Source organism: Scyliorhinus torazame, chromosome 4, assembly GCF_047496885.1.
Source record: "Scyliorhinus torazame isolate Kashiwa2021f chromosome 4, sScyTor2.1, whole genome shotgun sequence".
Classification (NCBI taxonomy): Eukaryota; Metazoa; Chordata; class Chondrichthyes; order Carcharhiniformes; family Scyliorhinidae; genus Scyliorhinus; species Scyliorhinus torazame.
Window position 1 is genome coordinate 210,929,694 of NC_092710.1, and position 15,548 is coordinate 210,945,241.

General features: G+C 44.5%; 1 protein-coding gene across 3 annotated transcripts in view; it reads left to right on the top strand.

Annotated features, from left to right (window-relative positions):
* Window positions 1-15,548, top strand: part of ptprk (protein tyrosine phosphatase receptor type K) — an 877,717-nt gene that overhangs the window by 581,535 nt on the left and 280,634 nt on the right. For all 3 annotated transcript variants that reach the window (XM_072499228.1, XM_072499225.1, XM_072499226.1), the window contains exon 8: window positions 3,363-3,662. In XM_072499228.1, coding sequence (XP_072355329.1) covers window positions 3,363-3,662 — 300 coding nt within the window. The remainder of the gene's footprint in view (window positions 1-3,362; window positions 3,663-15,548) is intronic.

Consider the following 15,548-nt stretch of genomic DNA (forward strand, 5'->3'; position numbering starts at 1 on the left):
TGCTTTCTGCTTATAGAAACAAATTATGTAATCAAGCCATTTATACAAGGAAAGGGCATTGGAGGAGTATAAGACATAGGAGCAGAATTAGGCTATTCAACCCATCGAGTCTGCTCTGCTATTCAATCATGGCTGATATGTTTCATCCCCATTCTCATGCCTTCTCCCCATAACCCCTGATCCCCTTATTAATCAAGAACCTATCTGTCTCTGTCTTAAAGACACTCTGTGATTTGGCCTCCATACCTTTTGGGGCAGAGTTTCACCGATTCACCACCCTCTGGCTGAAGGAATCCCTCATCTCAGTTTCAAACGATCTTCCCTTCAGTCGGAGGCTGTTCCCTGGAAACGTTCTCTCCACTTCCACTCTATCTGGGCCTCTCAGTATCCTGTAAGTTTCAATAGGATCCCCCTCATCCTTCTAAACTCCGAGTACAGACCCAGAGTCCTCAACCGTTCCTCATATGACTACCTCTTAATTCCAGAAATCATTCTTGTGAGCCTCCTCTAGGCCAGCACATCCTTTCTTAGAAACAGGGCCCAGAACTGCTCACAATACTCCAAGTGGGGTCTCACCAGAGCCTTGTACTGCCTCAGAAGTAGATCCCTGCTCTTATATTCTAGCCCTCTCAAGATGAACGGCTGATTTAGCACAGGGCTAAATCACTGGCTTTGAAAGCAGACCAAGGCAGGCCAGCAGCAAGGTTCAATTCCCGTACCAGCCTCCCGAACAGGCGCCGGAATGTGGTGACTAGGGCTTTTCACAGTAACTTCATTTGAAGCCTACTTGTGACAAGCGATTTTCATTTTCATTTCATGAATGCTTAACATTGTTTCCTTTCTAACTGCTGACTGAGCCTGCACGATCGTGAACACCCATGTCCCTTTGTGCTTCTGATTTCCTAAGCCTTTCCCATATAGAAAATTGGTTATGCCTCCATTCTTCCTACTGTCTATTTATTGTGGGGGAGCACTGGCACAACTCTTCCATTAATGTGGATGAATGATTGATGGGAAAGTCATCTACAGGGTACTTCAACCTATTTGTTTGGCACATTGAAGCTCAATTAATATGGGAACAGGCTTGTATGATTAGCACATGGGTTTATGTGCCCAACCGAGGCAACCGAGTGAAATAGGGGTACCCACAAACGCAGTTCAGCAGTCACCAGGCAGGTGCTGTTAATATCAGTGGCTAATACTGGAATTTGAGAGTTGAGGCCTACAGCCTGTTTGGTGGGTTGGAGGTCCTACTGTGTTTAAGATTATTGCTGCCTGCACTGTATGGTCCATGCTTGATCTAATAAAACCAAAGAGGAAATGTTGAAACTGTCAAAAGAACTGATAGACCACTGTTACCATGGTACTTAGTGGAAGATGCCAAATAACATCAGGATCATGTACTTAATGAGAAATAACTACGTGGTTAAAAGATTGTTAATTTTACCTCTAATTTTAAATGGATCTCAAGGTGAGCTAATTTTTAAAAACATTTTCTTGGAATGTGACCATCCCTGGCAAAGCTGGGATTTGTTGCCCAAACCTAATTTTCTTTGGCTACTGTGTACGCAGTGTTGGGACATCCACAATGCCATCTGTAAGAAGTCCCAAAGTTTGCGGCATTGAAGGAGCAACAATATTGCTTCACATTTGGATGTGTTGAGACGTGGAAGGAAATATGCAGTTGGTGGTGTTCACGTGCATTTTCTGCACTGTTCCTTCTGGTGGTGCAGAGATATTGGGTGGGATTTACCGTCTACCCCGCCACGTGTTTTTCAGCAGGGGAGGCAGTCCGCCAGCGGCACCTACCGGTCCCGTTGTTGTTATGGGATTTCCCATTGATAATGTTCGTTGCCGGGAAACCCGTGCGCCGGCGTGAACAGCCAGTAAATCCTACCCCATGGGTTTAGAAGGTGCTGTTGAAGGAGCCTTGGAAAGTTGCTACTGCGTCTTGTATATGGTACACACTCCTACTACTTTGCACTGGTGGTGGAGGGAGTGAATGTTTAAGTTGGTGGATTGGTGCTGATCAAGTGGGCTACATTGTTCTGAATTGGGTTGAGTTTCTTGAATGTTGTTGAAGCTGCACTCACGCATGTGTTCCACCACACTCTAGACTTGTCCCTTGTAGACGGCATTGTGGAGTCAGGAGGTGAGTTAACTGCAGCAGAGTTCCTAGGTTGTGAGCTGCCCTTGAGATTACGGTATTTATATCGCTGATCCAGTTAAGCATCTGGTTGTTGGTAACCCATAGGGTGTTGGTTGTGTTATTAGCTGCAGCAATGGAAATACTATTGAATGTCAAGGTGAGATGGATAGATTTTTGTTGGCGATGGTCATTGTCCAGCACTTGTTTGATATGAATGTTACCTGCCACTTTGTCCAACCCAGAACACTATCCAGGCCTTATCGCATGCGAGCAATGACCTCCTCTGTCTCTGCATTAAATGGGAGACCCCTAGTTTTTAAATTGTGTCCTTCAGATCTAAATGGCCCCACACCCTCTCAGTATCCCACCTAACAAGCCCCTTCAGAATCTTAAATGTTTCAATAAGATCACCTCTCACTCTTCTAAATTCCAATGGCTTTAGGACCCAACCTGCTCAACCTTTCCTCACAATACAAATTTCTTGTCCCCGGAATCAGCCTAATGAACCTTCTTTGAACTGTTTCTCCTTAAGAAAGGAATAACAATGGGAGAAATTGTTCTTTGTTCCTTCGGTCCTAAGAATTCTTTCTGTAACTCTGATATTCACTGAAGTAGCTCAAAGAGAAAGAGATAAATCAGGTCGCTTTAAGGAAAAAAGCTGAATGTGAGGTTATTTTATTAAAGACAAAAGAAAATGCAATTCTTATTATCTTTTTCATTACTTCAATAGCTTAATATATGTTGCTTCTGCAATGAAATTGCATTGAAGTAAATTTCTAGCTTGATTATTTTTCATCATTTCCTGTTGGACATGTAAAATTCCAAATTTCACAATCACTGCAGTCTGTTGATCAGACATTCAAATGCAATAATAGGTAATTCTTCAATCTGGCAGTCCAATGGGAAGTGACATTCACAGGGTGCATGCTTACACAAAGTGTTCTCTCTGTTGGAACCATTGTGTGCAGGAAAGGCCAGGTGGAATAATCATTTCTACTATTTACATGTTTCCCTTTGGTTAATTGCTTCCTTATATTTTTCTCTTTTTGTTATGGGTTGCTGAGATTATTAGAAAGATCTTCAGCTTTTGGAATTGAGGTTTTTTACTGTAGGCCAGTTAAACAGTATTTTAGTAGATGTTACAGTAGTTAAAATATTTTAATTGATATCTACCTGCAATTTTTAAAATTGTGTATCTTTTTTCCTTGAATAGAACCCATGAGGTCACCAAAAAGCCTGAAAATTGCAGAGATATATGCGAGACATCTTGCTGTTCAATTGGAGTCTCTGGGCTACAATGTAACGCGGTGCCATACATTCAATGTCACTGTGTGCTACCACTACTTTGGTCTTAACAAAAGCAAAGCTGACTGTATGGAAATGGATCAGAAGGCACCTCAGCTTATTATTCAACACCTTCCCCCTTACACAAACATCAGTATCAAGATGATTCTGACAAACCCAGAAGGAAGAAAGGAGAGTGAAGAGGTTGTCATTCAGACAGACGAAGATGGTAATTATTATGTTTTATGTTGTTACCATGATTACAGTGCAAAATTTGTTTACTTTTTGCAAACTTTCAGTTATGTTGAATGAGTTAGACAATGCCTCCCTGAACAGGCGCCGGAATGTGGTGACTAGGGGCTTTTCACAGTAACTTCATTTGAAGCCTACTTGTGACAATAAGCGATTTTCATTTCATTTTTTCATTCATTTACTGGTGCTGCTTTTCCAGCACTGTGCAAAGTGTATGTGTGTTAGAAAAAGGAGGGCATCTTGGATAAATTGTGGGGGGTTGATCCAGGTAAATTCATGCAAATTAGTTAGATTGTCTGGGACAGTGTTAAGTTAGGGATGAATGTCAGATTGGCTATATTTAAAATACATTTGTGCTGGAGTGTTTAATCTTTCGAGTAAAAAATGTTTTTTGTGATACTTCGCATCTGTGTAAAAGGAAATTCAGTGAGTTTTGAATGTTTTCTGGAGGGTAGAGGACCACAAGAACATTGGAGTAGTAGGTGATTCTGGAGGTGACAAAGGTGAGGAAATGCACTTCAGCATCAGATAGAACTGGGTAATATATGGCAGAACTTGAGCTTGAATAGGATAAATCCAGCATTTGAGGAAGTGATGTAGTTGGTGGTAAGTGTACAGAGCTTGTGGCATGGGCTAAAAATGGCTTTGGTTTTCCCAAAGTTTAGCTAAAAAACCTAGGACTTGGCTCCTCACTCTGTAACTGGATTGTCAACTTTCTGACCCACAGACTACAATCAGTAAGAATAAACAACAACACCTCCACGATAGTCCTCAATACCAGGGCCCCGCAATGCTGCGTACTCAGCCCCTTCCTATGCTCCCTGTACACAAATGACTGCGTTGCAAAATTTGGTTCCAACTCCATCTCAAGTTTCTGACGATACGACCATAGTGGGTCGGATCTCGAAAAACAACAAGCCAGAATACAGGAGGGGCATAGAGAACCTCGTGGAATGGTGCAACACCAACAATCTATCCCTCAATCCCAGCAAAACTAAAGAGCTGAACTGTACACACCCCTGTCTGTATCAATGGTGCTGAGGTGGAGATGGTTGACAGCTTCAAATTCCTAGGTGTGCACATCACCAAAATTTCTGTCCTGGTCCACCCACGTCGAAGCTACCACCAAGAAAGCACAACAGCATCTATACTTCCTCAGGAAACTAAGGAGATTTGGCATGTCCACATTATTCTGACCAACATTTGCAGATGTACCATAGAAAGCATCCTATCTGGCTGCATCTCAGCCTGGTATGGCAACTGCTCGGCCGCAAGAAACTTCAGAGAGTCGTGAACACCGCCCAGTCCATCACACAAACCTGCCTCCCATCCATTGACTCTATCTGCACCTTCCTCTGCCTTGGGAAAGCGGGTAGCATAATCAAAAAACCCTCCTACCCGGCTTACTCATACTTCCAACTTCTTCCATCAGGCAGGAGATACAAAAGTCTGGGAACACGCACAAACACATTCAAAAACAGCTTCTTCTCCGCTGTTACCAGACTCCTGAACGACCCTCTTATCGACTGACCTGATTAATACTACACTCCTGTATGCTTCACCCGATACTGGTGTCAATGTATTTGAATTGTGTACCTTGTGTTGCCCTATTATGCATTTTCTTTTTCTTTTCTTTTCTTTTCATGCACTAAATGATCTGTTTGAGCTGCACGCAGAAAAATACTTTTCACTGTACCTCGGTACATGAGACAATAAACAAATCCAATCTTAAGGAAAGTGCGGTTTATTCAAGACTGCATGTCAACCAAGTAATCTGCCAGCACATCAACCTTGGATATGCTCTGCTATAATCAGATTGATGAGTGAAACAGAACAAGGACAGTCATACTGAGTTAGGCAGCAGAGGAGAGGCTTTTGAACAGGATGCTGTGATCAACATCACCGATCAATAGGAGCAAAGAGGTGAAGGAGAACTTATGTACCATGGGCGCGATTCTCCGCTCCCGCGCCGGTTGGGAGAATCGCCTGGGTCGCCAAATTTTCCCGCAACGCCGGTCCGACGCCCTCCCGCGATTCTCCCAAGCGGCGAGAACGGCCCCGTCGAGTTCCGCGCGGCGCAGGCCGGAGAATCACCCGAGACACCCAAAATGGCGATTCTCTGGCACCCCTGCTATTTTCAGGCCCGGATGGGCCGAGTGGCCAGCCCAAAACGGCGGGTTCCCCCCGGCGCCGTCCACACCTGGTCGCTGCCAGCGGGAACAGTGCGGGAATGCTGGGGGGGGGGCAGCCTGCGGGGGTGGGGGGCCTGAAATGGGGTGTGGCCCGCGATCGGTGCCCACCGAAAGTCGGGCCGTCCTCTCTGAAGGAGGGACCTCCTTCCGCAGCCCCGCAAGATCCGTCTGACATCTTCTTGCGGGGCGGACTCGGAGAGGACGGCAACCACTCATGCGCGGGTGACGCCAGTTATGCGGCGCCGGTCGCGTCATGTATGCGGCGCTGCCTTTGCGCTCCTAGCGCATTATCGGGCCCTGAATCGGTCGGGATAAGGGTCGTTTTGCGCCGTCGTGAACCTCAACGGCGTTCACGACGGCGCGAACACTGCCTCCATTTCGGAGAATCTCGCCCAATGTTTGTGATGTTGGTTAAAATCATTTTAGTGCCATGGTTAGAGATGGAAACTGATTGAAGAGATCTGTGCATGTAAATGAGGGCGAGATGGGCATGGATCTCAGAGGTGAGAAGATGTTCAACGGTAGGGTAGGGATGTGGTAATGATTTGCAAGTACTGATAGGTCAAATGTTTGATTTTTATCTGACCGAAGATAATTTTGAAAAGGAAGAGGATGATATCTGAGGAGCAGTAATTATTTGCTTATGTTGATTATGACCCTATGCAGACTCAATGGGCCGAATGGCCTCCTCCTGCACTGGAAATTCTATAACTGATAACTTTATAATTACTCTTTGTTCCAGTTAGTGATGGAATTGCAGCACATTCAGTTTTTAAACAGATACTTAAAGTGGCACGCTCATGTAAACAAGCTAATTCTCTTCAGCTTTGACAGAGTCACCCAGACTCGAAACGTTAGCGCCCTTCTCTCTCCACAGATGCTGTCATACCTGCTGAGATTGCCCAGTGTTTACTGTTTCTGTTACATATTCTAGCATCCGCAGTAATTTGCTTTTATTTTTCATTTTTTTTAAATTGGGGTACCCAATTAATTTTTTCCAATTAAGGGGCAATTTAGCGTGTTCAATCCACCTACCTTGTACATAGAATCATAGAATTTACAATGCAGAAGGAGGCCATTCGGCCCATCGAGTCTGCACCGGCCCTTGGAAAGAGCATCCTACCCAAGCCCACACCTCCACCCTATCCCCATAACCCAGTAACCCCACCCAACACTAAAGGCAATTTTGGACACTAAGGGCAATTTATCATGGCCAATCCACCTAACCTGCACATCTTTGGACTGTGGGAGGAAACTGGAGGAAGAAACCCACACAGACACTGGGAGAACGTGCAGGGTCCGCACAGACAGTGACCCAAGCCGGGAATCGAACCTGGGACCCTGGTGCTGTGAAGCAATTGTGCTAACCACCGTGCTGCCCTTATTTGCTTTTATTTAAGCTCATTCGGATCTCGGTTCTAACACCACTGCTTCGGCAAGTGGCAGATTACTTGGTTGACATGCAGACTTGAGTAAACCACAATTTCCTTCAGCTGAACGTAGGAAAAACCAAAGCCACAAGCTCTGTGCACTTGCCACCAACTACATTCCTTCCTCAATTGCTGGATTTATCCTATTCAAGCTTGAGTTCTGCCATATTACCTCCATAATATATTGGTAACTAGCATTGGATCCACCTACCCTTTTTCAGTGATGTCACATTTCTCTCCTCAGATGATCAATGTGGTTTCTAGCCTCAGGTCTCTGTAGGCCTATGACATGGGATACTGGCCCAGTCCTGTTGACAATTATTTCAAGTAACCATTCTGATCCTCCACCAAAGGTCCGGACATGTACTAAAATTATCTGCTTGGAACCACCTATCCTTACTGTGGTGGCTCTTCTGAGAGGTTTGCTTAGCCTCCACCCTCCCTGACAAATTTGAAAAAATAAGGTTGAGTCAAATCCTGAGACGCTGGCACATTCACAATTCAGCCGGGGTATCATTTCCACGAGAACACTGCTCCTAGATCGATTTAGGTGAAGACTGACCCAATGGTACAGATCCCTCCTGTCCCAATTCTGATGCCAGTGCCCCATGAAATGGAACACCTCTTTCCTGCACCACTCCTTTAGCCACCTGATTGCTTTCCTAATTTTCTCATCCCTATGCCAATTTGCACGTGGTGCGGGTAGTAATCCAGAGATTATAACCCTTGAGGACCTATTCTTTAATTTAGTTCCTAGTTCCTGATGATCCCCCAAACAGGCCCTCTTTCCTAGTCTTGCCTATGTTGTTTATGCCACTGTGGACCACAACACCTGGATCCTCCCACTCCCACTCCAAAATTCTGTCAAGCAGCGATGTCCCTGATCCTGGTACCGGGTGGCAGGCAACATACCAAGTGGGAAACTCGGTCCTGCTTGAGTTTCCCTATCAGTTTTCGTACACTACCACTTGTCTTTTTGCTCCCCCTGCTTGAATGGCCTCCTGTTCCATGGTGCAGTGGTCAACTAGCTCATCCTCCCTACAGTCCTTTTCCTTGTACCTGTTGGACAAGATCCAGAGCTGAGACTCCTCCATTTCCGAATTCAGGATCCCTCTATTGGCTCGCTCACTCAATCACACCCTACTGTCCCTGACCACTGGCCGAATTTGAGAGACTTAATCGACAGGGTGTGACCACCTCCTGAAACAAAAGCGTCCAGGTAACTCTCCCACTCCCGGATGTGCCGCAGTGTCTGAAGCTCAGACACCAGCTCATCAGTTCTGAGACGCAATTCCTCAAGCAACAAACACTTACTGCAGATGTGGCCACTGCAACTCGCAATGGGATCTGCCAGCTCCCACATCATACAGCTACAGCACATCGCCTGCGCAGCCAGCTCTACTTGGTTAATTAATTAGTTTTGTAGTTTTTTTAATTTAGCACAGATTCCCTACCAGCCAATTAGGTCACAGGTTACCGGTACATCAATTTTTTTCAGCTGCAATGGAACCTCCGATGATTGCTCCCGAGAGACTAGGCGGCAAATCCCTGAGGGGAGTTATCTTACATACACACCGCTCCGATGCTCCACCCTCCAAGACTGCTCCCTATAGATGCCCTGCCTCTTTCACCACACTCTTTATTGAAGTCCCGCCTCTCTCGCTCGCTCTGCTCTCTTTAATGAAGTCTCGCCCCTCTCTCTGCTCTTGAATGAAGTCCCGCCTCTCTCTCCGCTCTCTTTAATGAAGTCTCGCCCCTCTCCCTGTTCTTGAATGAAGTCCCGCCTCCCTCTCTGCTCTTTAATTAATTCTCGCCTGTCTGTGCTCTTTAATTAATTCTCGCCTGTCTGTGCTCTTTAATGAAGTCTCGCCTCTCTCTCTGTGCTCTTTAATGAAGTCCCGCCTCTCTCTCTGCGCTCTTTAATGAAGTCCTGCCTCTCTCTCTGCACTCTTTAATGAAGCCTTGCCTCTCCATGCTCTTTAATGAAGTTTCGCCTCTCTGTGCTCTTTAATGAAGTCCAACCTCTCTCTCTGCGTTCTTTAATGAAGCCTTGCCTCTCCATGCTCTTTAATGAAGTCTCGCCTCTCTGTGCTCTTTGATGCAGTCCTGCCTCTCTCTCTGCGCTCTTTATTGAAATCTTGCCTCTCTCTCTGCGCTCTTTAATGAAGTCCCGCCTCTCTCTGCGCTCTTTAATGAAGCCTTGATTCTCTCTCCATTCTCATTAGCGTTCTCTGGGGCTGTCCTTGTGTGTTGGATCCCATTAGATTTCACCAAGAGTTAAAATTCTTCAGCTGTGAAGGCTGAGATAATCACCTCAGGCAGGCTGTGAATGGTACAAATCTGGCATAGCTTGTCCACTGTGGCTCCTGCCATGGTCGAACGCATAGGCTGAACATCTAGCCACTTCGAGTGGGCATCTACAACAACCAAAAACAGAATGCTGGTATGACTCTGGTATGGATGCCATTTCCAATATCTTCAGCATCTCTCCAGTATCGGTGGCTAAAGTAGCCAAAGTACTGCCAAGATTCACAGCCTGCAGCCCTCCCTGCAGGTACGTCGATGTTTGGTCACCCACTACCGTGGTAACCGACTCTGTTTTTGGGAACGGCAAATGACTGTGAGGGTGATCTCAATGGAGTGTGGTTTACTTAATCTCAACATATTAAGATTGTATACTTCTAATGTGGGATTCTCCGCTGGCGTGGTCCTCCTCTTCGGCAGCAGCAAACCCACGCCCACGGGTTTACCGGCGGCTTGGGGGTGGCCACAATGGGAAACCCCATTGGCTGGCTTCGGGAACGGAGAATCCTGCTGCCAGCGGGGCAGTGCTGGAAAGCGGGGCTGGCGGGTTGGGGAATCCCACCCCTGATGTTTCTGCAGGGTCTTCCTCAAGCTTGTTTACTGAAGCTGCCATCATTTTTTCGCAGAACTTGAACTCACTTCGAGGACCTTTAACGGCTGGTGCTTCCCACCATAAGTGGTTTGCCTCAGTCTGCATGTTTTGCAATTCGAAAGCACTTTTCTCTGCACTTTCAGTTGCTTCATGTGAACTCAGCCACCTTGCCCAAGCATATCTTGGTTTCTGCAAGCAGTCTTTTCTGAAGATTTAGGTTATTGCCCCCCAGACCAACTGGTCACACAGCATGACACTGAGAGAACTACTCAATTCACAAAAGTTCAGACATTTTTCAAAGTTTGGCCACAAAATCAGAAACCATTTCACCCAGAACTCTGATACCTGTAAGAAACTTGTGTCTCTGAATAATATTGGAGGATCGGGATTGGGTCCCTCACTAACTGCAATAATTGATCAAAGAACCTTTGAGTCCAGAGTCCCTGGAGATGTTAAATTTTGCACAAGATTGTATGTTTGTGGGTCACAAACAAGATGTAATGTTACTTTTTGTTTCTCTTCTGCTGTTACTTCATTGGCTGCGAAAAAGTATCGAAGCCTTTCAGCATATTGGCCCCAACCTTCGACCTCCGGAGATCAAACGGATCTATTTTCCAAAAGTGACATCACTATTCGACTGCAGACTTTTAATATTCTACCTTTTAATCATAGATTATCATAGAATTTACAGTGCAGAAGGAGGCCATTTGGCCCATCGAGTCTGCACCGGCTCTTGGAAAGAGCACCCTACCCAAGGTCAACACCCCCACCCTATCCCCATAACCCAGTAACCCCACCCAACACTAAGGGCAATTTTGGACACTAAGGGCAATTTATCATGGCCAATCCACCTAACCTGCACACCTTTGGACTGTGGGAGGAAACCGGAGCACCCGGAGGAAACCCACGCACACACGGGGAGGATCTGCAGACTCCGCACAGACAGTGACCCAAGCCGGAATCGAACCTGGGACCCTGGAGCTGTGAAGCAATTGTGCTATCCACAATGCTACCGTGCTGCCCTTTAAAGTTACTTGAAAAGCCCCTAGTCGGCACATTCCGGCACCTGTTCGAGTACACAGAGGGAGAATTCAGAATGTCCAATTCACCTAACAGCGCGTCTTTGGGGACTTGTGGGAGGAAACCGGAGCACCTGGACGAATCCCACGCAGACACAGGGAGAATGTGCAGACTCCGCACAGACAGTGATCCAAACCGGCAATCGAACCTGGGACCGTGGCGCTGTGAAGCAACAGCGCTAACCACTGTGCTACCTTGCCATTCTGAAAGCCTCTTCCTCCAATCCCGTCCAAATTTTTTGGCAATTTCCTTTGACTGGCTTGTTTTACTCTCGTTGAAATTTAATATTGTGAAGTGATCGACGCAGCAGTGTTGACACACAAAAGAGGTTTATTGAACTAAGGTGAACTACATACACTGGACAGAAAAACTATTACATGGGTCTTATTCCCACGATTCCTGGGCTAACTCTACCAAGCCCTGTTGACCAGAAGCATGTCTAAAGTCCTGATAGGTACTATGCCCTCAAAGACTGTAGTCCCATCATGTGGCCTGTGAAGCATCACCCCCTAAAGGGACCACGCTACCACAGTAGCAACGATGTTGTTTCGCAGGTAAGTTCTATATGCTTCGAACAGATCTGTTGGTATCAGAGGTTATACTCTTGTTTATTACCTGAACAGAGTCAAAAAAAACCTTGCCAAAAACAATTGTTGCCTACCACATTCTCCTGCTGTCTTTGCCTTCCACTTTAAATGTGTTGTATTGCTGTGATTGTGCACTACAGCTGGTTGCCAAGACTGGTAGTTGCCATGGTTAACTTGCTGAGTTTTTCAGCACAGATGGACAGCAGCAGTGAAGTTGAGTGTTTGATTTTCCCTCTGGAGTATCAGCAGGAGCATCAGGAATTTGTTCCAAATTATGTGACTCTTCCCTGGGGTAAACTCCCCATTCATGCTTTCAAATCCCTCCGTTGTAATTTGGAAGAAATTCCACACAACACAGTGAGAAGGATGATGTGTTGAATCAAAATTTAAATTAATTCCCCATGAAGAAAGAAAAATACAATCAAATTAAGAATGTGGATATAAATAGCAGTCTGCATTCCAGTTAAATCTACCTGGATTGGGCAAATACTGCTTCAAACAGCAACCAGAAATTATGGTAGGTTAATATTTTCTCTGGGTGCACAGATAACAAAACTGTATTCCATTGGGCTAAACAGCTGGCTTGTCGTACCGGCGTCCCTGAACAGACACCGGAATGTGGCGACTAGGGGCTTTTCACAGTAACTTCATTGAAGCCTGCTTGTGACAAGCGATTCTTCTTCTTCGTATTATTATTATTATACAGTCAGTGAGTATCATAGTGATAATTTTGCCAGGGCCCAATATCAACCAGCAAGTGCAGATTAAAGAATAGGAAATTTGTTTGATAAAATACAGGTTAAAGGGATATGAGAACAGGTGGGGAGGTGGATTTGAGACCAGGAATAGATCAGCCATGATCTGATTGAATGGTGGAGCAGGCTCGAAGGGCTGAATTGCCTACTTCTGCTCCTAATTCCTATGTTTGTTAAAGTCTCATTTTTGCACACCAGCAGAGCCCCGCTTAAACATTTCCCCCTCACTTTTGATGACCCTTCTCTGGCATGGTTACTGTACATTAATTTCAGTTTTGAATGGTTTGCTAAAATTCAATCCAGTCAAAATAACATAATTCCAATATATGGGCGGCATGGTAGCACAGTGGGTGGCACTGTTGCTTCTCAGCTCCAGGGTCCCAGGTTCGATTCCTGCTTGGGTCACTGTCTGTGCGGAGTCTACACGTTCTCCCTGTGTCTGAGTGGGTTTCCTCCAAGTGCTCCGGTTTCCTCCCACAATCCAGAAAGATGTGCTGTTAGGTAATTTGGACATTCTGAATTCTCCCTCTGTATACCCAAACAGGCGCCGGAGTGTGGCGACTCGGGGCTTTTCACAGTAACTTCGCTGTGGTGTTAATGTGAGCCTACTTGTGATAATAATAAAGATTATTATTATTCCGAACATCATCTTGCCTTATATAACCTTTGATTATTGGACCTCTGGGGCTTGACATGCACCAAAACTCCAGCTTTTCCAGATATATTTACTGTCACAGATGGGAGGAATACTCTGATATTGGTGTTCAGTTGTTCGTGCGAGAGGCCAAGAGAAGGCAGAGTCAGCAGTGGCATGTAGATAGTTCTTAATTAAAAAAGGAAAGAGTGAATTCTCCTCTGAAAGGTAGAGTTTCAGATCAGTGTTTAAAAAGTGGAAAGCTCGAGTTATTATTTTCACCCCACCATCAACTCCTCACCCTTGAACCTTGGCACTCCATTTGACTCGAGCTGAACTTCAGACTCCACATCCTCACCATCAGAGAGACCTCGTAAATCCATATTCATAACATCTACCACTTCTACCCAATTTTAGCCTGTTTGTTCCCCAAACCACTCATCCTGCCTTTTGTCTTTCTAATGCCTAGATCTTTCACATCTCTGCACCCTTCTCCTGCCCTACAATCCTCCAAGAACTCAGTGGTCCTTCACTGGCTTCTTTGATGCTCCAAAAAGGTCTTTGCCCTCACTTTATGCTATCATGCATGCTTTCAATAGTTCAGGCTGTATATATCTCCTTTGCCATGGTGTCAGCATTTGTCTGATCATGCTTATGATTTTAAAAAGAGGCTTTCTACATTAAAGGTGCCATAAAAAATAATCTCTATTTATAATTTACATTGCTGATTTCCATTTAGGAGTATTAACAAACTTTCCCTTCATTTAAGGGATTTGTTGGCTGCATTGATGTTGTCAGTGCTTTCCCTCTCTCAAGTTAAGATAAGGGACAAAATTTAGTACATGTGGGCCACCTCCAACTGATTTTTAGAAATGTTGCTATTATCAGTGTTTACAGAGCAACATGACAATTGTAGATGCATACTGACCCTCTTAAGTTTTGATTCAGATACAAATATTCTGTTCTTGCTGCATTGAGTCAGTATAAGAGTTATTTTTCCTATCAATCCCATAAGTTGCGTGTTGCTTCATCACTGAGGTAACAATAAAAACAGTTGCCCCACTTCTGTGGTGCAAGAATTTGCGGTTGTAAAGAATCCACTTTTGTATGGCAGGTTCGAGATAAAATTTTATTCACGTTTTCTTCTGCTACAAATTGCAGTTCCTTACTTTGCCTGCCAAGAAAGTTTTAAGGCAGGAGGATGTGCAAGTAAGCAAACCCTGGAGGCTAAACAACATTAATGGATTGAAATTACACTATGCATAATAGTGATAAATACTTCAGTGGATTGATATAAAATTTCTTTGCTGTTTTAGCAGAACGATTGGCCCATATATTTTGAGTGAGTCAATATCTTTGTTAAAATAGCAGTCAAAATAATTTTATGCAAATACTTTAATGAGTTTATGATTAAAAATGGACCCTAGGGCACAAGATGTTAGAAACAAAACTTGCCCCATCCTCTGTTTACAGGGCATTCTCATAATGAAGCAAATCCAGTAGAAGGGACAAATCTAACAAATGCATTGGGGATTCGGGTATTTTGCCAAATCTGCAGCTGTTGCTTTGCCTTCTGTGTCATTGGGAGGAACATACTCTCAGAACAAATTATCCTAAATAACACACCAACCTCTGATAAGATGGCAACTCCTAATATGTCATAACCAATGAGTTTACAGAATCACAGTTTTTCTTATACCGAGGGCAAATTAGAACACAATATCCCAAATAGCTTGTACAGTATCTATTGCTTTCTTTTCCTCCAATGTGTTTGTTAAAAATTGCCAATATGCTATTTATGCCTGAAAATAGTTGTATACGGCATTCTAATATTGAATCAGTTCAGACTACATGCATAATAAAACAGGGATATGTTTTCATTTCAAATTATGCTTTGTATAATTTGAACTCTTTCTGCCGAGGCGCACACATGCATCCGATATATTTAGCTTGAGATCCTATAGCGGGAATTTATGTGAAAACTTTTTCTGACACATATATGGAATCTTTAATGTCAGAAACCAATCCACTGCTCTCCACCTCTATGCTGGTGAAGCTGTGCCAGTCGTTCACATGAAAACTCAACTACATAGACATCTGAATTGTCTTTCCCGTACTGTAACCTGTTCACCCTGATACTAAGCACCAAGAAAACCATGAGAGAGGGTGTCACATCTCCACTTGTGATCAAGTTAAATAACCACTGGAAGTGATTAGCAAATTCTACTACCTCAGGTTCACGGTGACAAACAATCTAACTCTTGATTGATGTAGAACCTGAGGTACAGA